Below are 27092 nucleotides of genomic sequence, written 5' to 3' on the forward strand. Positions count from 1 at the left end.
GGTTCCCATCTTGAGTCGTGTTTCGCCCCGAGCGATGCCAAATGTCCTATTTTATCCGCTTCTCATTCTCTCTAAGAACATTCTCTCAACAGGAACTGTGATCGTACGCGATGTGTTTTTGAGTGTGTGAAGAGTGTGATTTTTTTGTGTGACAGAGTGTGAGAGAGAGAGAGAGAGAGAGAGAGATAAAGAGGAGCCCTCGATCACACCCGTACGCCGACGCCGGACCCGTGCCGCGTGACTACTTCACGCAGGTAAGTGCAAAAAAAAAAAAAAGTGACGAAACTTAAATAAGCGCGTTGTTAGCCACTCGCTTGCGGAATTACATAGCTCGATGCTTTTTCGTCGGATGCAATCGATATGCGGATATATTGTTGTGTGTATAAGTATATAAGTATCGATCGAAGTCGGTCGTGTTGCTGCTCTCCGACGAGTATACGGTAAAATGTGTATGCATTTTTCGAACGCGACCTTAGAGGAAATCGGGCTCTTATGTAAGATAACTACTTCCTGTCGTGCATCTATTTAGCTACCATATTGTGTATAACGCAACTTTTATACACACATTCACAAAGTGGAATTATCAACTTTCTAACGGTGTTTCTAACGCTACGTCGAATTAGAACCGCGAACTCGATGCTTTTGACAGATTCTTTTGTTCTTTTTTTTTGCGCCAAATAAACGCTAATAAAGCAATTATCGTCGAATGAAATCGCGCGCGGTGAAACAGAAATTTTAAAAAATATGCGCTTTGTAAAAAAAAAGAAAAAAAATATTCGCAAAGTATTCGCCCGCTACGTCGTCTCGATGACGCGATGCGATCCGTTAGGAGAGAAAGTCCGACGCGCAAATTTTCTCGATGCACTTCACGCTGTTAGTAAGATGGGATTTGCTATTTTTGCTTTAAAAGATTTCATGCACGGAGTCGAAACTGCTGCTCGTGCAACGAGGGCTAGAAGACGCGTAATTCGAAAAAAAAAACAAGAAAATCTCTCTCTTTTTGTTTGTTAATCCATAATGTTAAATAAATAATTATTTAAATCAATATTATGTGATAATACTAAAAATACCAGAGTAAAAGAGATATGTGTTCGAGCGTAGAAATGGCGTGCCCATGTGTGTTTACATAAATAATTTCTATACTACTTAAAAACGTGCATATACTTTTTATTTACAACAAAATTTTATGGTTTACAATTATTTTACTCGCAACTAAACATAAACTTATTGTATTGAAACATAATTGTAAATTAGTTATGCCATATTTTTTTACAATGGCGCGAATGGAGGGAAAGACGCCGAAATGCATGTAATATCGTTGTTTTGGTACGCGAGAGATGGATCATAACCGGAAAAAAAGCAAGAAAAACATATATTGAGATTTTCTTGTTCTTTATAGAAAATAAATAAATAAATATACTATAAATATGATGTTGAATTTTTATCTGTATATTTTATTCAGAAGAATAAATATAAATTTTCTGTATTTCATACATATGTCAAGGAAATATACATGCAACATTTATAATTTCTTAAAAATTTTCAAGGCTTTGTTACATATTGCAACGATTAATAATGTGGTAAAAATACATATATATAAAATGTAAATTTTTTATATTACAAATTAAAATATATTTTAATATTCTTAACGTTTTTCATTACTATTCTACGGAAATATATTTATTACTCTGTGTTAAATGTAAAATGTACTCTAAAACTTGCAATAAAAATATAATATCAGGGGGGGGATTAACTTCCGATTAGACGAGGCGCGGTCATTACATTGGACTGCACTTCCCTACGGGAATAGTACACCTTGTATATTTCCACTATGATCCGGTCTCTCGATTACGAGTACCAGTAAAAATAATCTACATTGCGCGGTCGTGCGCATGCGCGTACAAGAGAGACAAAGTAGCGCGAAGAATATAAGAAAAAAAAAAAAACATCGTTCAATAAAATTAATTTTTAATTAATTTGATTATTACTTTCGAATTGACCAATCGCATTATTAGGCGTAGTAATCAATTACGACCAATTAACTTCGTTAAACTTGATTAAAAAATACTTTGCTTTTAGAAAAATTGTAGTTTATATCTTATCTCTGACATTTTTACGAAAACATTTTTATGCACACATATAGATACACATAATCACAGTTGCACGCATCATTTTACGATAATCGGATGATTGGATGATTAGTATGGAAAAAATGTTCCATTTATTTTCTTCTCTCTCTCTCTCCCCCCCCTCTCTCTCTCTCTCAGTTATCTTCTACAAAGTGTTTGCTGATTAATGCTATTATTTTAATCTTGACGGGATTTGAATTATATATGCAATTTTTAATCAAAAATGGAAAAACAGCTTATCTTGATATTGAACATAATTTTTATGTCAGATACACTTATACAGTTGTAGGGAATTACAGAGCGACACTACATTACATAAATGCACTTTAATCACATAATGGATCGATGTACTTTTTTAAAAATATTTTTTGTAACATATATTTTAGTTTTAAACACATATATACACCTACATCTATAAATATATACTTATAAACAAAGTTTTTTTTGACGACATGTACGCATCTTCAACAATTTTTAATTCATCTCGACGATATTAATACTTACAAACTAGTTATTTTTGTACGACGATACACCATCTGATGCGCTAGACTGACACTTTTTTCGTTCTTTTGCGCAACAAGTTGATATTTGTTTTTGTTGCAATATGCTATATTTGTTTTTAACAGAAGCCAGACGATATTATCGACACCTACAAGCGAGACGTAATTAATTAACTAGTGTAGCGTGTCCGCAATAAATAGATGTTTGTTATTAATAATTAAAAACAAATAAAAAATGGCAACAGTAGAATTATATATGTACATATGTATTATACAAAAAATAAGATACACACACGGTTTTTTTCGCGTTACAATATCATGTGCAACTTGCTTAACTTCCTGTTGTCTATATTTATTTTGTTTATTTACTTTATCTTGGCGCTCTGTCAAATGTTAGGCTAGTTACATTGGCAATGTTTCTCTTCAATGATAATAGCGCGGTCACATGTTTCGAGATTCTCTAAACACGCAGCTGTTAAACATTAAACGAGAAATTAAAAAGCTTTTTTTCTTTAGAAATTTTTGAAACATCTTTATCTGATACAACAATTTTTAATTTGCGCAAATGTACGAAAAAATTCAATTTACAAATAATTTTTCTCTGCGAGAACGCCGAGAGATTGAAGATTATTTTATCGCAGAATTTTATATTATTATTATTATTATTTTTTATAATTATTGGAAAATTTGTCCGGTATCCTATCAACGCGCGTGTTGAGGGAGCCGCGGGTCACATTTCGCTTCGGACACGATCACGAATAAACTTGCGCTATGTGCATTTCTTTTTTTTTTTCTTCTTTTTTTTTTGTTGGAATATTAAATACGCCGACAATCGAGGCGTACGGACGAGTGTGAGTTTTCGAAATTGTACTTTTCTTTGGGCGAATTGAGCACGCGCATTCGCGCGCACACTCACGCACGCTTACTTGTATAACGCTATATAGATATATACGGGGAGTTTCGTAATAAATATAATGCCCGGGATAAAATGGCGGAGAGGGCCGACCTTGCCCCGTAACCGACCGGCTGCTTGTTGCCAAGCTAACATACACCGTGTATATAGCGCGATACATAGCCGCTTATATATGGCGGACGCAATCGGTGCGGTCGCGTCGCGTATATATATGTACGTGATGCGCACGTGTGTGTGTCGTGTGCGTCCGCGTGGATGTATGTGTGTGTGTGTGTGCGCGCGGATATCTAGGGATGCTGACGTTACGTCGTGCGTGTCGCGCGCATTCAGAGAGAGATGCCCTCCTCGGTAAGTTCCCGGTATGGCCAACATTGTTCGTGTGTTTTTGGCGCCAATATCTTGATACTGATAGGCGTGTATGGATAAGACATCGTAACGCATTGTATATTTAATTAATGGCGTATGGGCGGACTTTTAGGAGTCCTCGAGCCTGATTAAAAAATCACGTCAAGTTTATGTATTTAATTAGCGTAAAACTAAAAAAATATCTGCACCGTACGCGTGAGAGATCGCGGTACGAAACAAAGAATATGTAAAGGGGCAACACGCGAAATAAAATATTTGTTTTTAACTTTGTTTTATTTTAAAATAATTGTTTTTGCGTTACAACAAATGTACACTTTGTATTAATGATGATACGAACAAAAAAAAAGTGATAAATTTTATATCATCAATGACACACGGTGCTGATATATCTTGTTCAAAAAGATACTCAAAAGATAGTAGTCCGTCTCTACTTTGCAACGCGTACAAATCGATACAGTATTTGTTGTATCACGTTACAAACATATATATAGAGCGCATATGTATAAGTTACAAACATATATAGAGTATATATGTATGTATTTTATTTCGTGCTCTTGAAAATACCGATGACGAATTTGCAGTCGTTATCTCTTTACGTATCTTTCGGCGTTAAACACACACACACACACACATACACACAGAGTCTCCAAATTCATACACGTACGATAGACGAATAATTTCGAAATTAACAATCGTTTATATTCACGTTGACGTTTATGTGCGTTCGATGTCGCGCGTATCGCATTATATTGTTTCGCGCTCGTAACAAACCGACGAAATGCCAGGAAATGCGAAAGTCCGTTTCGGTTTATTGCCATTGGGAATTGCGCGAAATAAAATGTAAATAGAATTTTCGTATAATCCCGTAGAGCGAGGAGATTCTCTCCGACGAAATTAAATTTAATACAACGAAAGACGAAATTACATTTATGCGTTCTTCTCTCTCGTCGGTTTGCCATAATATTTTCTTTGCTTAGTTACGTACATTGTACGTACAATGTACGTGTGTGTTTTATATGTATATCGATATCTATACTCGGTCTGAAACACAGGCGATATATGCAATATGTATTTGCTCGCGTCGGCATTGCTCCGCATCGCTCGCGCGATTTAATAGAAAGTCAACGCATTATCAACTACTTCCTATAATAAACGTAGTTTTGATGTATGCGCATATATATACGCACGTGCGCGCGTGTTCCGGTGTGTCGCGTTTCGGAGCGCTCAAAAATAAAAATAAATCCGTTATGTAACATCATGTATATTCTCACGGAGACAGAAAGAGAGAGAGAGATAGATAAAGAGAGATGCGCGATTAAAATGTCATTTATTATATGTTATCACTGCGTTAAGAGAGAACGTGCGCGCTTAAAATAATCCGTTAGTATTCCAACGTCGATGTAAAAAAATACACATAACATTGTTTGGTTGCAATAAGACGTACGCGATTTTTTTACGCGGCTAATTATTATCTCGACGACGATATATATATATATCTAATCATGTGTAACGTAAGTACATTTTTCCGCTCCATCCTCTCAATGGGGAAATACTCAATATCAAATATCAGAAGATAGCGCGCTCTTCAATACTCTGTTCAATATTTGTCTCGTGGCAAGCGCAATCTTTTTTCAAATCATATTTTTCCTCACTATCATTTTTCGCAATCATTGCACATTTTCAATAACGGAGATTGTCATTCGTCGCGGACTGTATCTTCTGCAATTAAATGTAACATACGTGTGTGTGCGTCTTAAACAAAACTTGAAAGTTAGATAACTACGTATTACATTATACACTGATAACGATTTATTAATAGTACGTTCGTGTGTTTTTGTTTTTCAAGCGATAGTAATGTTTTCTTTTTATGCGAACAGATCTATGTTCTCAAATAAGTGCGTTCGTTTATTGATGTATATTTTGCAGAAAAAAAAATGATCACGGGTTTTATTTCACCGCTATCGCGCGAGGACGAGGAGGAACACACGGTTTGAGGTTCTCGTCGACACCGAGCGTCCCTTATTGATCGTCCACGGTGCTCGCGGAAGTTGGCTCGAAAACTTTGTTTCACAAACGAAATCCGCTTCTGCGAACTGCGCAAACGAGATTTTTTCATTCGCGATTACACGTTTTTTTTTCTCGTTAAATTAAAGAAAAGATTGTCTACGTTAAATTAATGTTATTCGTTATCTCGATATGGGGCTGCGAATTAAACAGAAAGTTTTAATATTTGTGATTTTCTTTAGTTCTAAATTTAGTTCTAATTAAAAATTTAGAGAAAAATCCTTTAATAAAGAAATAAACGACCGGCGCGCGCGTTATTGATATTTCAAATTTCGAAATGAGAACAGAAAAATAACGCAACAGCTTTTAGACCCGCGAAGCTTTCTAAAATTGCACGAATCCGACAGGAAGAATGTCGGGGGAAGAATGTGTCATACGTATCCAACACGTATATATACAATGGCGCAACTAAGAATTCCTATATATACTCGTATTCATATTTAACAATGTTGTCATCTGATTCTTAGCTCGAGATAAAGTGCACGCGATTGTCATGCAAAAGAGAGAAATAAAAAATTCAGTATTTAAATTTATACATTGAAAGACACTAAACATAGACTGTGGATGCAGAGAGAGAGACTGTACTTTCTAAAATTATTTTTACCTCGCTAAAATTAGATCACCAACATTGATTTGTTGTCATCGATATTTCATAAGCGAAAAATTTGGTTTATTTTGTTTATACGTTTGAAATTGTACGTAAATATCGCGTAATATTCTATTTTTGCGTTGGTAGACGCTGACATTATTTTTAGTTTTGTTAATGATGGCACATTTTATTCGATAAAAATATGGCCTGTATCTCGTTTTCGGAGATCTCACTCAGACTGCGATGACGCGATACAGCACCGTGTCACATTGTTCACCGATTCGGAAAAAATTGTTGCATCTGTCGCGCCCGTCGGTGACCTTCCGACGCTAACGTAATCAAATTGGTACGGTTACAATTAGCGTCATCGTGTGAATTAACTATCACGTGCAAATTGCGCGCGAAAATTTATTGAAGTATCCACCATCCCTCTTTCACGCAAATCACGCGTAACGTTTCTAATTTCGACCAAATAATTCTCTTCCCTACGATTTTAAGATTTGCCTAAATGATTTGTGGTCCAAAATGTAAATGTAGGTATTTTCGTGCCTGTATCTTATAATCGAGAAGAAAAAGTAGTCAGAAATCTTATGTAATAAATTTTTGAAATTAATTTTAAAGTTTGAAGATTTTTTTAAACGACAAAAGAGTAACAAGAAGCAAAGCGGAGTAGAAAACTCTTGATGCAAATTTTTTATGCTTTTTATAACATTAGAAATACAAGAAACCCGTGAAATTCTGTTAAACAATAGAAGACTTTCCCGCATATTGTTTTTGTAAAAAATAGTTCAGGAAAGAGAGAACGCGAGTGTTATCCTAAGAATATAAAATGAGACTAGGTCATTAAATAAGTTTCATAAAGGCTAATGAGGTTTTTCCAAGCCGATTTCTCCGTATCCCGATAAAAAAAAAACACTTTGTTAACCTACTACTCTGTTTACCCTGTTAGAAGCTTTTTTTCCACAAGAAAGGACAATATCAATTTTCCTCGACCGCGTCTTCCTCTTTTATCGACGCGTCCTTCGATACGGAGGGAGTGAACTTTTATTACAGCGACCTTATTCGGCAAACAGTATTATTTTAATCGACTCTCAACAGCGAAGCATTTTTTTTTGTCGCGATCAGCCACAAAGATGTTTTTGCAAGTTCAAAAGCTCTGCTAAAATCCTCGCTTATGCAATACGCACAAAATAGCGCGTCACACGCCAGAGTCTCTGGTGAAAGTACTAAATATTTAACGTACAGACTGATAAATTAAATAATTTACTGATAATTAAAACAATCATCATGTTTGCAGTTTTGATTCTCGAGTGATCAATGAAAATTAAAGTGAGTTACTGATAAAAAAAATTTATACATATATATTTTTTTTTAATATCGCAAAAAGATTATAATTCTCTCTCGTTTTTTCTCAATATCAGAATTTGCGAATCTGCTCTGTGATAGAGATTTGAATTGCAGAAATAATAGTAGCTATTAACTGTGCACTCTCTTCTATTGCATTGTCTTTTTAGGATGTATTCAAAATAGCGGGAACTCGTAATAGAAGGGCAGACGTGCGCCAGAGAGAACAGCGCGCGTACTCGTCACATATATATTTACATACACACATGCATTCTGCGCACTCGCGCAGAGATCAGTGGCTCTCAACCGCAACTTTCTGGTTTTACATTCAGAACAACGCAATTCCACAACGATCGTGATAGGTTATGTATCGTTTCGTTATATCTCGAAAGATTTGACAAAAATTTCATTAAATCGCTACAATATGTAATAATTGTAACTTTCACGCATACGTGACGATGTCGATTCAAGCGTGATAAATTTTTAAATATTTTTTTTATACCTGAGAAAAAAAGCTTTTAGGATTGAAGAAAAAAATAAAATTTCAGAAAACGATTACCTTAATTTTTTAAATTTAATTTCAGAGTTACTTTCGTAAGTATCTCAAGACATGCTTGAGACTTTTTTTTAGAAAGTCGCGCGCACTGAATGTGAAAGATGGCGCAGAATCTTCGAAAGATTCGTGAGAGAGAGAGAGAGAGAGGCAATTGGGAGAAATTTGACCTGACCTGTGTGCGGATTTGTATCTAAATGATTCGAGTGAGAACCGCTGATCTTGCGAGCCACACACAATGACCACCTGCGCGCGCGTACACGCAGTACACACGCGCAGTGGCATCGAGTGGATCAATAATTTTTGATACTCGCTTACACAGAACATTCAAAATACGCGCTCGCGTTGCATGCAAGACGTATAGACCGAACATGATGGTAGCGGCGGCGGGGTGACAATAACACGGGGAAGAAAAACGCACGGAAAAGCGCGTAGAAAAACTGCGTTTTACCCGGCGACTCGTAGAAACTGATCCTTACAAATGGAAAGCGGAGAGTTGCGCGCGCGCGCGCGCGCGCTCGACGGCAAATCGCATCGAATAGCGGCGCTTCACCACGCTTCGCGTTCCGATGCGCTAGAGACACTCGGAATTGCGAGCGGAGTCCAATCCGCCATTTTTAATCGATATAAGCCAGTCTCTCTCGGTCGAGAGTATACAGGTGCAAAGAACAGAGAACGCTACTTGACTATTCATGAATTTTTGCACGACATGGTCTCGTTTCGAGATTATTGTATTGCAAATTGTCAGGTTTGCTTTATAAAAATATACAACGATAAAATAACTTACAAATATGAACAACGTTGTAGACAATGTAGAAGATTTTACTTGGAATTATTTTATGAAATAAAACAATGTTGTGCGCAAACAACACGAAATAAAAAACATGTGCTTTTTATAGTTTTTATTATTTATAATACACGAATTGTTATTTTATATATATATATATATATATATAATTGTTATGTACATTAGACACTGCTAAAATATAGAAATATAATAAAAACAAAAATATTACGAAGCGGTTGACCATCGCTACTCGCAAAAATTTAATTGCTCGCATACTCTCTTTCTGGTATGCTGACTACACCGGAAGTCAGCGGTAACGCGTAAATATAGATGCGTGTGTGAATGCGGTTGAAATGATTTAAAAGAGAGAAAAAATCTGTAGAGAGATATTATCATTTACGTTGATTTACGATTGATTTATAAATTGTTTCCAAATGTAATATAGAGAAAAAGTCGAGGTCACTTGTTATTTCCAAATGCAAAGCTTAGTGTTGCATATTTAATATTATGTATGTGTTGTCAACGTGTTACATAACACGTTCTCTTTATTTAAAAAAAAAAACACAAAGAATTTTACGAACGTAATAGATTTGACGAAATGTGAGTCAGATATCGAAAAAAATGATCGAAAAAATCATAATGTGCGACAGACGCCCCGCTTCTTCTAAGCATTGTTCGTTCTCCGAGATCATGTTACGAGTCTCGCTCGTTTCATTTTGTGTCCGAATCCGCAACGTAGGTCGTAACGGATCCATCCGGATTAGGATTGCACACACACACACACACACTACACAACGGTAACGGCGTCGAAAATTTATTCTTGGATTTGGTTTTGCATTTAAGTCGAGACGTACGGAATTAATGCAAATTTGCACTACTGTTTACGGGTAAACAGTAATGTTAAATTCGAATAATAACAAACGCGCGACCTCGCACAAGATTTTGATGGCGTTCATCATAACGGATTGTATTAGTGTTCGTTATATATTGAGAATTCACTTATTGACGGCCAAAAGGGAGAGGATAAAGGACGGTGGTGTGAAAAAGAGACATAAGAGGAAGAGAGGGGAAACGTGGAAGCGCGGAGGCAAAATGGCGAAGAGAGAGAGAGAGAGAAAGAAAAGGAACGAGGGAAGAGAAGACGTGAGGGGAGAAGGGAGGAAAAGGACAGCGGTAAAGAAAAAGAAAAGAAGAAGGTGAGAGGGCAGAGTTGGGTGAACACATGGAAGGGATATGGGAGAGTATAAGAGAAAGATCAGGATCGGCAAAAGATACAAAAAACTGGATTTCATTCAATTTTTTGGGAAAATAGATTCAACATAACTTCGCGCAAAGCGTGAAGTAATTATAAATCTTAATTAGGAATACTAATGCTATATGAGGTCTGGTAGTTTCGTGACGCGCGCGCGCGCGCGCGCGCGTGTGCGTGTGTGCTGCTTTCGTTGCTTAGATATTTGTACATTATAGCGTCCATTCATAGATATAAGTATTTCACATTATTTAAACATGCTTGCGTAAGAGTATCGAATGACATTGAAATTTTTGGGAAAGAGTCATCGCCGGGTGATGTCAACATCGCGATTATCGAATATGTAGGTATCTTTTTTGAGATAATTGTAAGAGCAAAACAAAAAAAAACAAACGCTGTACGTTTTGTACGACGGGAAACGAAATTTTTACGATTTGTAAAATCGGTCGTCTCGAAAAAAGAACGGGATTTCGAAATCGGAGACGGTGGAAGGAAAAATTTTTGTTCGTCGTCCGATTAAAATCGCGCGGACGGTGACGTGGGCGAGAGTCCCGGGCGACGACGAGGAGAAGAGAAAAGTGCATACGAACGAACGGGGCAGCGCGACGGACGGCGCAGCACCGTTGTGAACGTCGCCGCTGCCGCCCCTGCCCGCGCCCGCCGCTAATCGCTCCGATCGCGCGCTGCATACGGCGGGGGGAGGATGGTCGCTCGCAGGAACAGCCGTTCGCTAGCCAAGCGAGCGGGCTACGCTTCGCTATTCCGTGCGTTCTAGCGAAATAGCGTCTCGTGCAGACTGATCTGTTCTTCGGGAGCCGAGTGTAAGTTTTTTGACCAGTTGTTGTTAACCCTCACGCTTTCCCTTACCTTTGAACGAATTCCCCCAACGTTATCCCCCCGTATTACGACAATCGTCAGGCCCAACTGTCGCGCTTTTCCCCGCACCGTGACCCTTTTTCTTCTCTCCCTTTGCCTTGTTTGTCCTTTATATACGCGCCGCCACCGCTACCTACGTAGTAGTATAACCTCGTGGAATTTACGTGGCTACGCCGATGCTGCCGACGTTCGCTCGTGAATGTCTCTCGCGGGTGGGGGAGGGGCTGGGGGAAATACACAAGATCCGACTACATCGACTGCTTCTTAATCGTCCCGAGTAACCCAATGTGTGTGACGCTCGGGTTCGAGGTATGCTTTTTTTCCGGCGGATATTCCTGTCTTTAGCTGTCTCTCTCTTTCTCCCTCTCTCTCTCTTCCCCTCTTTCTCTCTCTCTCTCTCTCTCTCTCTCTTACCAGCCTCTTCCGTTTTTCAATACAGGCATCTCGTTTCCCTCCTTCTCTCTCTCTCTCTCTATCTCTTTCTATCTCTTCTAGCTTTTCCTTTTCTGTCTCTATATCTCGATGCTGCTGCTCGCGCCACTGCGTACCTCGTGAACTCCGTTCTTCGAGAAGTGCGTCGCGTGCTGTTCGCGTAGTGTGACGTTTGCTGCTTCGTGCTCTCCTCGATCAGCAGAGGCGAAACGGAGGCGCCTCGAAGTGGTGGGCATTACCGAGGACGGTTCGAACGTAAATAATGTCGTTTTATCGAATGTTCGTGCGTCGTCGTGCGATGTTCCCCTCTGTCGCGTCTGTCGTCGTCGCCATCGGATCGATTTAAGCTGATCTTTACGCACGAAATTTCCGAAAGAAAACGGGAACGGTGAGCGAGTGATATTTTGGATACAATAGCGGAGTAGTATACGTACAGTAATTATGTCGTTTAGGTTAGGACTCCGATGTGGATGCAAATACTGTACTCTAAGAAGAGGGTCGAATTTGCGACCAGCTACAACTGGTGAAGAATTGTTTAAATTTAACCTTGATCAAATCTTTTGCACCCTTCTCTTTCTCGGTTTGCTACTTTAAAGTGCTCCGATCAATAGTAACGGAGTCATATAGAGAAAGAGAGAGGGAGAGAGAGAGAGAGAGAGAGAAGAGAGAAAGAGAGAGAGAAAGAGAAAGAGAAAGAGAAAAGTGCCTTGGAATATATTTGCGTTGGTTTTTAGAGTGTGTTGAGTTTTATATGTTTATTTATTTAAATATTGTAGTTATAAAACAATACACAGTTTTTACTATGCAATAATTTTTAATGCAAAACAACTTTGGAAAAAAATAACAAAGTTCTTAAATAAATCTATCAACAATTAAAATACTGAAAGCGATTTTGTGAATTCAGAATTGTAAACAAATGACTGAATTATAAGATTTTGATAATTTACTTGATATTTTAGCAAAAAACTTTCTTGTTTGTATAAAAAATATAAATAATGTTAAATTATTCGATATTGGGAAAGGTATGCCTTTTTAAAAGTTACGTGACACACATGACGACTTCTGTTTTGTAATAGTTTCACTGTCAAAAGTTTGCTTTAAAGTATGATAAGTAAGCAGATTAACTTGTTATGACATTATGTTATAATACAATTTGTTTGTATTTGTTTTAGATCTCCACTAACATGGAGTTAAGAGCGCACTGATAGTGTTAGTTTATGAGGTAATTTATAGCTTATATATTTTGAAACTATTTTTTATTATAAATTTTATATATTTATATGTATTTGAAGTACATAAAATTTATATAAATTTTTAATAAACTTTTAATATAGAGCGATCGTTACTTTTTTATTTTTTTTATTGAATTTATTTAAACTATAAAAACTGTTTATTAATTTATTAATTTAAACTATAAATACTGTTGTTAAACTATAAAAAATGTTTGTGCATGAGTAAAAAGCAAATATATATATATATACATCTATGTGATAAGATATTTACAACTACTTAAATAATTAGCTATAAAAATATATGTATATACATATATATATACATATATGTACATATATTTTACAGATCTTGGTTTCTATGCATTGCCTGCCAAAGAAGAACTGAGCCCAATGTTTCCACACAATTCTAGTTCACATGAGATTTTTACTGAAACAAATGCCTTCGTACAAAATTCCATGGTAAGCACTTTGATTAAAAAATATTAAAATTTAGAATTTATAGATATCAATATTTATATATGTATAGACATCAATATTTAGATGTTTAAAAAATCTTTTGTTGTTTTGAATTGTAGAAACTTGCATAAAAGTCTAAGTAAATTATTCATAATACTGATAGTAAAATTAATGCCATAAATGATTAGTCTTTTATAAATTTTTAAGTTTTTACTAGAAAAATAAAAAGAGAATATATTATATATAATCAAATTTTCCTCAAATCAACTTTTGAATTGAAAAGAAAAATGAAACATTAATTTACAATATGTTCATACAAGCATGTCAGTTGCCTGAGTTTACTTCTACAATTTGAATAAGTTCAAAATTGATCTCTGTGTAACTTAGAAGAATCTCTAAGTTAAAATTTGAGAAATAGTCGTTACAACTCGAGTTTTATTGTTTTTTAATTTAATGCACACACAAGTTTTAAAGGTTCTGTATATACATGTTTATTGATATCTCGCAACAACAGTTTATTGACTTCTTTTTGTAACAAATATTTAAACTTTTTTCAACAAATTCAAAATTCTTTTTTATACACAGTGGGATGTAGTAGTATTAGAAGAAAACAGTCTGGATGGGGTGGGAGAAGAGGAAGGATCCGAGCACACGAGGTACTGTGATATCGAATCGATAGCAAACAGCAGCACGATGGCAGCACCTATTAGCCATCCCCAAGCTACCGCCGCCAATGACTTTTCAACCGTCCTGCCGTACCACGCTGGTAAATAAAATAATAAGTTAATGATATTTATAGTATGCACGTTTCATTTTATTTGCCTTTGTAATAACTTTCTATATAAATACAGTAGTAATTTACGCACTTGTCAATAATTTCAGAAAGCTTACACTGACAACTATGAGAACAGCTAACTTCTTTAACTCGGTGACACCGAGTTGTAATTTACATACTTGTTTGATATTCTAATAAAATTATAAATTTTTTTTCCATTATAAATAATAATAAATTCACATACATTAAATAGGAGATTAGTTAGCAAAATATATTTGTGCATTAAAAAAAAAATCTAATTTAACAATCTAATAACTTCGACAGAGTAAAAGATATAGGATTTTACGTTTGAATTACAGGTGAGTTCAACTCAACTGGCATAGGTAAGGCCTGCCAGTCACTGGCGCCAGCAACCACAAAATACCCAACAAATCACCTTCTAATCTGCGATAATAATAATAATAATCACAACAATGCAGAACATAATCATCACAAGTACAGAAAGCAAAACACACCGGGCTTGCTTGGTATGCTGGGCAGCTCCGCCAATAACTCTAAGTCTACTCGTAAGACATTAAGTGATAATAAGACTAGTACATATTGCGTTAGGATATATGTTAATTCGCAACTTGTATGGGAAGCGTGCCGCACCGTTGGGGTACCTAGCCTAGTTAGGATACTCAAGTCTGATAGTCCCCTACGGTTCGTCCTCCCTAACTCTGATGACAATTACTCTTCAGTAGGGTCCTGCCTTGATTTAGGCGACAACAATACATGTAAGATTAATTTTAGTAATGTAAGTAATAACAACTCCAAGTCTGTGATATTGCTCAGCTCAACCAGTTACAGTAACCATTACCTCCTCTTTAGTGGTGGCTCTGACAAGATAGCTACTGTTATCCCGACACTTTGTCTTAAGAGAGACAATTCCACCACCACATCGAATAGAATGAAACTACTAGGTGATAAGTACGCCCTAGTTACCAGTTTTGCTCAGAGCTCCAGACTGCTTGCAAACGATATAATTCTGGACGATTCTGACATCCAAGTCGCGCTGAGAGATACGGTAGACGAGATAGAAGACACAAGACATCGGCAATTGCATTTTAACCATCAGACACTGGTGTCTATTATCTTCTATTCTCGGACTTTCGCAATGTACGCCGCCAGTTCTTCCATTACGCTTATCGTTTCCAGAAACGAAGTAATTGACCACACTTTGCGATCTTTCCTGAAAAATCTCACACGATATGTATATGTACAATCTTCTATTTCTCCACTATGTAATGTCACTGTGACCGAGCTGATGCAACACATATGTGTTCCACTATTAATACTATGTAAAAGTAAGAATTACGACATTGGTAATAATTATAATGAATATTATAGTAACAAGTACCGTAACGTTAGTATTGAAGAAGAAATTAATATTAATAATCATAATTCAGATGTTATTGGAAACATTGTTGACATCGCTGTGTGCTACAAGACTAGTGTAATGACTACTGATGTTAGGATCTTAGGGTCTCAAAAGGATGGTATTAGCTGTACCGAAGTAACAATATTTACTGTTGGTGCTCTTTTATTTCAGGATAACACTAAGCCTCTAAACACTTGTTTTAGGATTAGTAGATATAGGGGATTGATAGGTACCGATCGCGAATCTAATTCTACCATTAAGTCTGTATCTAGGTCTACGCTAAGCGATAAGTGTAGTTACGTTAAGTTTGAAATATCTCATGCCGCTCTACTTGACGAATCTGACAACAGAAAGCAAGTTAAGTTGACTGTCAACATTCCTATAACGACTACCTGCAAGCCTACGATGACGCTTACATGCCAATCAGCCACCGTCGCATCCCAAACAATTCTTGTACCTGTATCTCGGGCGGAATGTCGCACGAACGACAATGACATGCGATTGGAATATTTCGATATACTCCAAAATGACCAAATATGTATCCGTAATATGTTGCTAAGTCATACAAATGATCTTAATAAGAGTCACTCGCGTCGTTATGATGCGACTAAATTTAATGATGCGCAAATTTATGCTATTGACAAGCTCAAAGCTATTGCAACATCGAAAGAGAACGCTCAGTTGATCTGCAAACATGACCGAGATACTCTTAGACGCGACCGAAGTCGTAATGACAATTCTAACGATTACGAAGATGAAGCCACTACTTACAACGGCAACGAACATTTCACTGAAACGCCTACGTTGAAATCGTTGGCCTTGAAAATATCACGTGCATTACTTCCTTCCTTCCTCGAACCAACGGACGAAGCCGTTTACAAATTTAGAAAGTATCTTGAGAACATGAGATTGAGAAGACTGCTGCATCATGGAATCGCGAACTGCGAAATTATTAAAAACTATAAAACACGTTGGGGTATTCCAATAACAATGCGGCTAGTCGGAGGTGGTGAGAATTCATTGAACAGCGGAGGGGCTGCCAATTGGGGGACAACGCAAGCCACTACGCCAAATAACAACAACACAAATCAGAGTGGATGGGGTGGTACACCCGGAAATCCACCTGGCAGTTCTAATACATCGAACAATTGGGGCGGAAACACCGTCAATCGATCTGTTGCTGGGAATCCAAATCAAAATCAAAATCAAGGACCACCTGGAAACCAAAATAATCCGGGTAAGAGTACACAATATTTTTTAAATTAATGTACTCACGAAGTTTTGCAATGTAGGTAGATAATTTTACACAAAAAACTATTTTTATCTGTATTTTTCTTTGTTTCAATTCGTTAGGTAATGTGAGTAAAGTTAATAATCCCAATCAACAAACAAATCAACAATCTGGTCCTCCGACATCTCAATCAAACAACCCTACCCAGGGGAATCAGAATAATAACCAATGGTCTCAGGGAAAGTCTAATAATCCAGGCGGTCTCGGACAAAATCCGTCAGTGCAAAACAATAATAGTAGCAACGTCCAACAGCAGCAATCTTCGGGTTCAAATGCAAATAATAATCAGTCAAACAATCCTACTCAAGGGGCTGTGAGCATCGGCAATACTTCGGCGACTAATAATCCTTCTACGAAACAGCAACTCGAACAACTCAACACCATGAGAGAAGCTCTCTTCAGTCCTGATGGGTGGGGATGTGTAAGTAAAATTATAACAAATCTAAAACGATAAAATTGTGTTAATGTGTGACTTAACATTCGTGTATAAATATTTGTGTGCAGCAAAATGTAAATCAAGATACAAATTGGGACGTGCCTACTTCGCCTGAACCGAATATGACGAAAGAAGGCGTACCAATTTGGAAACCACCGGTGAACAATGGCACCGATTTATGGGAAGCAAATCTTCGTAACGGGGGACAACCGCCGCCGCAACAACAGACTAAAACACCGTGGGGCCATACTCCGGCTACCAACATAGGCGGCACTTGGGGCGAGGATGACGAAACTGCGGATTCATCAAATATGTGGACCGGTGCACCGACACCGTCACAGCCAAGTGCTGCTCAGTGGACTGGTGCTGCCGGTAATCAAGCCGGTATGTGGGGAGGTAGGGCTGGTGAAGGCTGGAGATGCCAGATCTATATAGGCAAAATTTTCTAAATTTCTTGAGTTTTTTTTAAATAAAAAAGATATTCTTTGATTGTTCTAGCATTATAGTTGGTTGTCATGCCTGTTAGCACACCGCTAACATTTTATCTTTTATGTGACTGTGTTCAGAAATCCAGATTTTATTCAGTTGCCAGTAACGCATTAGTATTAGTAGATAATAGACAGAAAAAAGAATCTTATTCTACACTACATAAGTTTTCTAATTCTTATATTCTATATTCTAGTTTGTCAGTTTTTTTATTCCGAGTAGCACAAGAGAGTTAATATATATCTGAGAATAAATTATTCAATTTGGCGATAAGTTTTCTACATTTTTTTGCTTTTATTTATTTTCTACATACACAGAACTATAAAGATTAAATATTATAAAAAATAGTATATTTAAAATAGATATTTCTTTGTGTTATTTTTTTGCTATAAAAATTCTTTTAGATACAGTAATTTAACTCTAGAATGACGAGTCGATTGTCCCACAGTCTATATAAATATCTAAACTGAATCTGTGTGTGCCGAATGAATATGATACACATTCTTTTTTTTTTAAGAACAAACTGTTTTAGAATAAATAAAAAAAAAGACTTATACTTATTGCATGTTGTTAAGTGCTATTTAATTAATTTTGGGCTACTCTGAACAAAGTCTCATGTTCTTAGCTTTACAAACAAATAATTGGTCACGCAAGGTGTATTTCAGAACTTACACTTGTATCTACGCAGTTGAACATACCTGCAAGACAATAAATTTATTATTTTTTCGACACATTCAGCTGCGGCTTATCTTTAGCATAAAATCCACATGGTCAATGTGTATTACTATTATGCCTGTTAGAATTGAATACTTATAAAACTCCGGCGTTCACAAAGCTTTAAGATGAAAAGAAACTGGGAATACAATTCAAAGCGATTTTCCACTTGATTTTGCATATGTGCCTTGCAAGCGTATTGTATATCACTATTGTTTGAAAAAAATTTGTTTACGTGAAAGTGCGCTTTTTATGTGGAAATGCTATATTATAGATGCTTTTCCCCAAACGCGCTTGATTATAGAGAATTGATATTATATAAATTTTTCTGCGAGATTTATCTTTGTCTACATTATTTTTTACTTTGTTTTGGTTTCTATATATCTTGCATAATTGTATACCTATTGAAGTTTTTTATAAATGTATTTTTTTCTAATGTGATTTTATATATAATTAATAGTTGCAAGCATTAAGAGAATCGAGAATACAACGAAAATCTACTTAATTGATTAGTTATGTAATAAAAAATAGTGTTTCTTGTATTATTGAATATTAATATAACATTGATGATTTTGTTACTGGCTGCGATGCAAAATCAAACCAAATCGATTTATAAGTAATTATCATGTTTATCTATAGGATTATCTTTTCACATATTCTCTAGCTATTTGCTACGTTTTGTTTCTTAAACATAACGATATTTTATAGCAGCTTGATGATTAAAATAAGATATTGATGAGACTTATAAATCGATTCGATTATCGCGCAAGAAACAAGTACGATTTGTAAGAAGTGCCGATTGCAACAGGGTCCAATTGGGGAGATCCCAGGATTGATCACAGAGACCCTCGAGATTTGCGATCTGTAGATCCACGCGAGATGCGTGATCCTAGAGATCACCGTATGTCTCTGGATCCCCGTGATCATATGCGTGTTATGGATCCGATGGCGCGAGATCCGCGAATGACAGATATGCGCGGTGATCCACGCGGTATATCGGGTCGCTTACACGGCGCGAATGCTGACGCAATGTGGAGTCAGCCGCCCGGTCCACCGCATCATCAAATGGGTCATCAGCATCCGTCCGGACCACCGGCTAAAATGCTTAATCCTTCTAATATGAATCAATGGGCGGCACCACCGCCTAAAGACATTATGCCTGGCAAACCATCCGGATGGGAAGAACCTTCACCACCGACGCAACGACGCAACGTGCCTAACTACGACGACGGCACTAGCTTATGGGGAAATCCGGCGGCTAATCAGCGAGCTATGCCGGGCAGCAAAGTGTCGCATTGGAAAGACTTGCCTACACAGAATTTGGCTCGTGGAGGTAGGCATTGTCAAAACATGTTTCGTTATTGTTTAATACTAATTAATTAGTTAACGGAATTAAATTATTAAAAGGAACAAATTAATAACAGGAAATTTATTTCTTAACTTTTATCCTGAAGGTTTACTTAATAGTGTTGATCTGTTTGTTGCATTTATTAGGCATGCAATGTCCACCAAGCATGCCTCCAAACAGAATGCCGGCACAACCTGGAATGAAGCCGGATGTGAGTAATCCTATGTGGGGTCACCCTGGTGCACCTACTGCTCGCAATGGAACCTGGACGGATGGTCCACATGAAACCACATCTTGGGACGATCCTAAAACGCCGGCAACATGGAATGAACCGCAATTGAATCCCGCTGCCTGGGGAGGTCCAACCACGCACAAACCAAAACCAATGGGACCTGGCGGCAGTTGGGGCGATTCTGATATGGATCCGACTCCTAGTTGGGCGCATCCTGCAAAACCTACACTTACGAAAGAAGTTATTTGGAACAGCCGCGAATTCCGATATCTCTGCGATTTAGGATTTAAGGTATGAAAAATCATCGATCTGTTTTTGATTTTGTATTGATATATACCGCTGAGGTACTAAATCATTAAGAAACAAATTCTTGCAAAATATGGCATGCAATATATAATTTATAAAGAGAATGTGTCTGTATTCTGTCGGTTTAGAAAGAGGACGTAGAATTGGCCTTAAGGAATCGCGAGATGAATCGAGAAGAAGCACTGGAACTGCTCAATCAAATACGTCCTCTCGATCAGTGGAGACGTCACGAAACACACTCAGGTTACGACCCAACTCATCAAGCAACCACTGCACCTGCTTATCCGCGATTCAATCATGTGGCACAACAGATGTCATTCAGTCAAGTAAGCTTGGTTTAATGCAGTTAACACGTTCTTCTCTGTTTGCCAAAGAAAAGTTTTTGCGATCTTGCGAACAATATTTTAAGATGTGCAGTTTTTCATGAGTTTCTCAAGAATAATCTTTATTAATCTCTTTGTTATATAATTTCTTCTTTATTAATCTCTATTAACAGTGTGTATAATATCAGAAAGTGTTACGATAAAAAAAAAAAAATAAAAAAAATGAAGTAGAAACCGCTACATATTACAGATGCGGTAGAAACTCTTAGTAACAATTTTCTGTGTGTATGAAAATAATTTTTTTCACGACATTTATATATTAGCAAATTCTTGCATACTTACTTTCGTACACCTATAAATCTATATTATAAATGTATAAAAACATACATAACTTATATATACTGCAAATATCAAAAAGAGAACTAATTTATATGGAAAATTTAAAAATACTCGAATACATTTTCTTAAAATGTAATTATGATTAACGACTAAAAGAAGAAAGTCTTTTATTCGATTAGAAATCATAATTGTAATGTGATGCATCGATACAAGAGAGAAAGAAAAAAAGAGATGAGGTAGGAAGAAGGGGGTATAATTTGTATTTAATACAGGGAGGAGGAGTGCCCAGTGCGGCAACCAGTGGGGGCGTAGGTGGTTCTGTGAGCAGTGCTAGTCTTCTCAAACTACAGCAGCAGCAACAGCAGCAGACAGCTGTTCCGCTACAGCAACAACAACTAAGTACTAATGCGCCACAACCCCCCTTTAATCAGGTGAACAATTCAGCTTGATCGTCTCGACTTGTAACTTACTTGTGAGAAAAAATGAGGGAACTGCCTGATTTTGTATCCTATCTTTTTTATTTTTATATTTTTATAGAAGAAAAAAGTTTATTACAACAACAAATGATGTTCTTTAAATCGATAGGAAATTTGCAAAGAAATAGCTAAAGTGCAAAATCTTAGTCGTTAGTGAATGTATCTCTTATAGTATCACTTTGTATAGAGAAAAATTCTTATACAAAAATTTTCAAAAACAAAAAATAGCAGAGAAAAATGAATAGTTCTGTTTTCGGTGCTAAAATGCACGCAATAATGCTATATATACTTAGTTCGTGCATGCATAATCAATATGATTTTTGAATGCATGAAGTTGTATGTGTGTGAGCGTATTAATAATGCATTACTAATCATTGCCAATGCATTGGTTGCTGTATAATGTTAACAAAAAATAAGTAAGATTTATTATTGAAACAAAATTAGGCGGTTATCCTAATATCCATCGATATAAATAGCATCTATAATATAATTGACATTAATTGAATTGTTTTTGATGTTTTGAATTAATTGTTTGTAATTTTTTGTAATTATTGTTTTCAGACATCTCGTACGTCACAAAATCAGCCAAGTACGCAACAATTGCGTATGCTTGTACAGCAGATACAATTGGCTGTTCATGAAGGTTACTTAAATCACCAAATTTTGAATCAACCGCTAGCTCCACAAACTCTGATGTTGTTGAACCAGTTATTGCAACAGATCAAAGTTTTGCAACAATTGCATCAGCAACATACTGCTCAGAACTCGATGAAGGGTAGCAATCAGTCAACCTTGCAGCTTAGCGTACAGATAACGAAAACAAAACAACAGATCACGAACTTGCAAAATCAAATTGCGGTGCAACAAGCGACATATATGAAGCAACAACAACAGCATCCAGCACCACCGTCACAGACGTCAGAATACTACAAATCGTCTGTACACGATCCTATGTCAGCTCTACAGAACAGTTTCAGCGATTTAACGATGAACAAAGAACCACCAGTAGTACGTGTTTACAAATAAATATAAATATAAAATCTCGTGACGCAACTATGTAATTTATGTTTATATGTTATGTTTCTAATAGAGTCAACAACAGTCGAGATTGACTCAATGGAAATTGCCGTCGATCGACAAAGACGGCGACTTGGTATCTAACGAATTTTCTCGTGCACCTGGAACTACGAGCAAACCTCCCACAACACCTGGTGGTCTGTCTCAGTCGCATAGCAGCCCAAACATTAATCCATTGCTAGGCCAAAGCGATGGCACATGGTCTTCTCGTCTTGGCGACAGCGGCTGGCCTGATCCGAGTAACAGCGACTCAACCGATGGAAAGGATTGGCAACCAGGTGGTGCTGCGTATACAGATCTTGTGCCAGAATTTGAACCAGGAAAACCATGGAAGGTAATCCATTTCCAATACCGTCAATCGTGATTGTGCGCACTTTACACGATTATTATATATAAATATATATGTAAATATATACATATATATATAAGTCTAAAAAAGAGCCAAAATATTTAAAGCATATTAACGTATTAGTGTAACTAACGCTTATCCGGGTCCACCTATATTTCATGTCATTTTAGGGTACTCAGATAAAAAGTATCGAGGATGATCCTAGCATCACTCCCGGTTCTGTTGTACGTTCCCCGTTGTCTCTGGCGACTATCAAGGATCCCGATACTATCTTCTCATCGAGCAGCAAAACGTCTCCACCACCGCAAACAGCTAATCCCGATACATCGATTCCTAGTTTAAGTAACTCGACGTGGACATTTAATCCACCGGTTACTACACCTAGTGCGTTTACAAGGTGATGATTTATATAAAACGTGTCACGCTATAGCTTTTTTTTTAGCACATAGAGAACTTGTACAAAATTGAAGACTTAATTTATCACAGCACTTCCAAGAATACGTGGGGAGAGTCCGCTCCGCCACCAACTGCCGTGACCTCAGAACTGTGGGGTGCACCGATAAATAAAGCGCGCGGTCCACCCCCCGGCTTGAGTACTAAAGGAGCTACTAATACAAGCAATGGCTGGGGAGCCGGCTTAGGAAGTGTCAGTAGATCCTCTAGCTCATGGGGTCTCCAGTCGTCCACAGTCAGCAACTCCGCTTGGACGTCCACTTGGCTTTTACTGAAGAATCTTACTCCACAAATCGATGGCTCTACTTTAAAGACTCTATGTATGCAGCATGGACCCGTTCAGGACTTCCGTCTCTATCAGAATCACGGAATCGCATTGACGAAATATTCCTCTCGTGACGAAGCAATGAAGGTGAATACGATATTCTAAAAATTTACAAAACTTTTGAATCGTCTTATTTTATTTCACATAAATTATCGAAATTTTGGTTTCTTTTTTTTTTTCCAGGCACAAGGAGCCTTAAACAATTGCGTCCTGGGTAACACAACGATATTTGCCGAATCGCCTGCGGACAGCGAAGTTCACGCAATTCTGCAGCAACTTGGCCACGGCGGACAGCAGCAGGCCGGCGGTTCCGGCGGGGCTGGTTGGGGCCTTAGACCAACTAACAAAGCTGGCCCGCCGACCGACACATGGGGTGCCAGCTCTAGTCAGCTTTGGGGTGCTCCGCCTACCAGTAATTCTCTGTGGAGTAACGCAGGTATAGACAACAGCGACCAGCAACGAGCAACTCCTAGTTCTCTCAACTCGTACTTACCCGGAGATCTTCTGGGAGGTGAGTCCATGTAAAGAGAGACCATCCGCCCGAAATCTCATCAGATAAGTGAAAAACTTATTGTAACACACAGTCCAAAGATGCAGCTCGACAAATTTCGTGATGAGAGTAAAGGATTAGTCCTTTTCCAATCCTCTCCTTTTCTCCTCAATGACTTCACGACTTATTGATCGATGTCTCTGGACAAGGCGAGTAATTCTCGTCGAAAAGAGGAAAAGGGAGAGGAAGGGAGAATTGAATGAATGAAGGTTGCGAAAGAGAGAGAGAGAAAGAGAGGGAGAGAGAGAGAAGAAGACAATGAGATGGACAAGGTCTTCACGAAACGTCAATTATAATATTGCTAAGAAATGCAATTACTATAACGAGTTACTTAAAAAAAAAAAAAAAAAAAAAAGAAAAAAAAATTACTACCTTATATCCGCCTTTAATAGAACATGCGTAAGCAAACAATCGCAGCGGCGTACAGCCAAATTGTGCGGTAGATATCTAATTTTACATGACAAACTCATATATATACACACGTACACATGCACACGCTCGTACTAACAAAATAAAAGAAACATTCGAAAGAAAAAAAAAAAAAAAAGAAAAGTACTTTCAAGTATGTGAACGCGGTCGCGTCATTATTCCGATAAGACTTGCGGTGTATGAGAGATCAAGCTACACAGAGACCAATTACAACGGTCTCTTCGTCGACATATTGGTGCGTGTACTACATTACACAATCTGCCACGATATGTAAACGACGAAAAAAACATTGGCGTTCTCGTCGTTCCAAGCCAATCTAGTAGAAGCATGTAATTTCTAATCTAAAAGATGATGCAGAGACGCGCAGAAGAATGAAAAAAAAAAAACAAGAACTTATTCGCTCTCTGCAGGTTTATCATAATGGGGAGAGCGTTTTTTTCAATGAAGATTTATCGGCCGAGGGTCTCTGATCAGGTCCAAGAGTGTTCCATTTTTGCTGGACAGTTCTGAAGACTGCAGCGAGTATCAAATGTAGACTGTATCAATCTAATCAAAAGAAAGAAACCTTATAAAAAGAAATACGCATTCGACGTCGCTGCCTAGTGTTCTGCCCCCCGCCCCCATCGCACTCTTCGAAGAAAACCCCCTGATCCCACGAACACGGAAGAAACGAAGAATGCAGGGATTATCAGATCAACTGGGCAACGACGCAACGATACCAAATGTTATCGCAATAACGTAAATTTTATTCTATATTAAATCTAGATGCCACCTGTCGTGCCAATGTCCAGTGTGTCTCTTTACCAGTTATTAACGTAGAGTTTAAAATAAAGAAAACAAGCAAGGTAAACGAAAGGAAGAGACAGAAATGATGAAACGGCGAGATGATATTTAGGAACCAAGTATGTACTTGAGGAAGACCGAGAGATTAAAGAAGTGCTTAACGAATTGAAGCTAAACAAAATAAAAAAAAAAAAAAAAAGCGACTGAAAAAAATCAGGTTTACAGTAAAGTAAACATTTGAAGAAGAGAGTAACGAACACTACGTATCGTATATTGGTACGTGGCAATATTACGCTTCTCGTTGGCGATCCTCGAGTTTTCGAAGAAATCGCAAATGATCCGCGTAAGATCGCAAGACGGTAGTAACAGCGATGTTACGAATGGATGGCATTTATTACGGGCGCATATAAACTGTCGAGCAAAGCTCGGTGTAGGGCGAATTTAAAATTAGTTTTTCTCTTCAACGTCAAAGGTACCTGAACCTGAACGGACTGTCAAAACGACGAACAAGCGAACGTTATTTAAAAAACAAAACAAAAAAAAACAAAAAAAAAACAAAAAAAAAAGACACTCATGCACAACAATTTCCTTTTACTTTCCGTTTTCTCCGTGTCAAGTGGAGAGTTTCGGAAGACGTTTCGCGTTTCGATTTACTGGCGCAATCGCGAACGACGATGGAAGAGAGACGGCTTTTTTTCCTTCGCGAACTGAGACAGTTAGAAAAGAGAGACAGCAAGAGAAATATATAAATATATATATTACGTATATGAAAAAAAAACCGGAAGGCAGAAAAGGAACAATCACATCAGATGATGTTTTAGTGAGACACGCGCGCAATAAAAGTGAACAACTTACAATACACACATACACACATACATGCTGATCCTATAACGTTTGCGGCGCCATGCATGAAATTGTAAATCTGCATGCTTGCAAATGTCAATCACGCCAAGCTAAGGAAACGTACATTAGTAGCATTGGTCGACAATGATTCCGCCGCTTCCACACGATCGGTCGATTCTCGCGGATATGCCGGACCATTTGTAAAAAAAAAAAAACCTTTTGACGTAAAAAATCAAAAGAAGCATTGAAAATTTTTTTATGTCGTTTGCCTTCCAAGAGAGAGACACACACATCATCAAAAAAAGAGCAATGTTTCTCGTATACTAATAATGTAATATATAAAAATAACCGGTGTGCATCGGCTTAACGTAGACGCGCGATTACAAAAAAAAAAAACAAAAAAAAATCCGCGCGGTTCCGCCGATCACGTCGCCTCGACTCTGTCGACCAGTGTACTAAAAAACATTAATGTCTAATTTTAATATTTTCGTAAGACCGTGGATTCGATTTAAGATATTCATAATGATTGTCTAGCATAGAGATAGAGTTCGAGGAGAAAAGCGGTAAAGAAAGCACGACGATACGATAGACGATACGATTGACGACCATATGAGCCCCCAGTTAATAATATAAACAAAAGCAAAAAA

General features: G+C 37.4%; 1 protein-coding gene across 5 annotated transcripts; it reads left to right on the forward strand.

Annotated features, from left to right (window-relative positions):
* Positions 1 to 16: 16 nt before the first annotated feature.
* LOC109857008 (trinucleotide repeat-containing gene 6C protein) lies at positions 17 to 27092 on the forward strand. 5 transcript variants are annotated; one of them, XM_020432831.1, is made up of 16 exons: positions 17 to 254; positions 12975 to 13024; positions 13381 to 13493; positions 14076 to 14256; positions 14625 to 16922; positions 17039 to 17397; positions 17481 to 17808; positions 19421 to 19945; positions 20107 to 20483; positions 20627 to 20824; positions 21433 to 21591; positions 22198 to 22644; positions 22727 to 23047; positions 23233 to 23459; positions 23549 to 23927; positions 24024 to 27092. In XM_020432831.1, exons 3-16 carry the CDS (start codon positions 13425 to 13427, stop codon positions 24363 to 24365), a joined length of 6210 nt encoding a protein of 2069 aa, XP_020288420.1. In that variant the 5' UTR covers positions 17 to 254; positions 12975 to 13024; positions 13381 to 13424; the 3' UTR covers positions 24366 to 27092. The 5 variants fall into 5 exon arrangements, with proteins under 5 accessions (XP_020288420.1, XP_020288424.1, XP_020288425.1 ...); XM_020432835.1 differs by having other exon boundaries at positions 23242 to 23459; XM_020432836.1 differs by having other exon boundaries at positions 17481 to 17796.

Source organism: Pseudomyrmex gracilis, unplaced genomic scaffold (genome assembly GCF_002006095.1).
Source record: "Pseudomyrmex gracilis isolate BER0280 unplaced genomic scaffold, ASM200609v1 scaffold_139, whole genome shotgun sequence".
Lineage (NCBI taxonomy): Eukaryota > Metazoa > Arthropoda > Insecta > Hymenoptera > Formicidae > Pseudomyrmex > Pseudomyrmex gracilis.

Excerpts from the sequence above, each read along its gene's own strand:
- LOC109857008 (XM_020432831.1), top strand. The coding sequence starts at position 13,425 with ATGTTTCCACACAATTCTAGTTCACATGAGATTTTTACTGAAACAAAT. Across the intron at positions 20,825-21,432 it reads AACAGATGTCATTCAGTCAA|GGAGGAGGAGTGCCCAGTGC; the intron begins GTAAGCTTGGTT and ends TATTTAATACAG. Across the intron at positions 23,928-24,023 it reads CTCGTGACGAAGCAATGAAG|GCACAAGGAGCCTTAAACAA; the intron begins GTGAATACGATA and ends TTTTTTTTCCAG.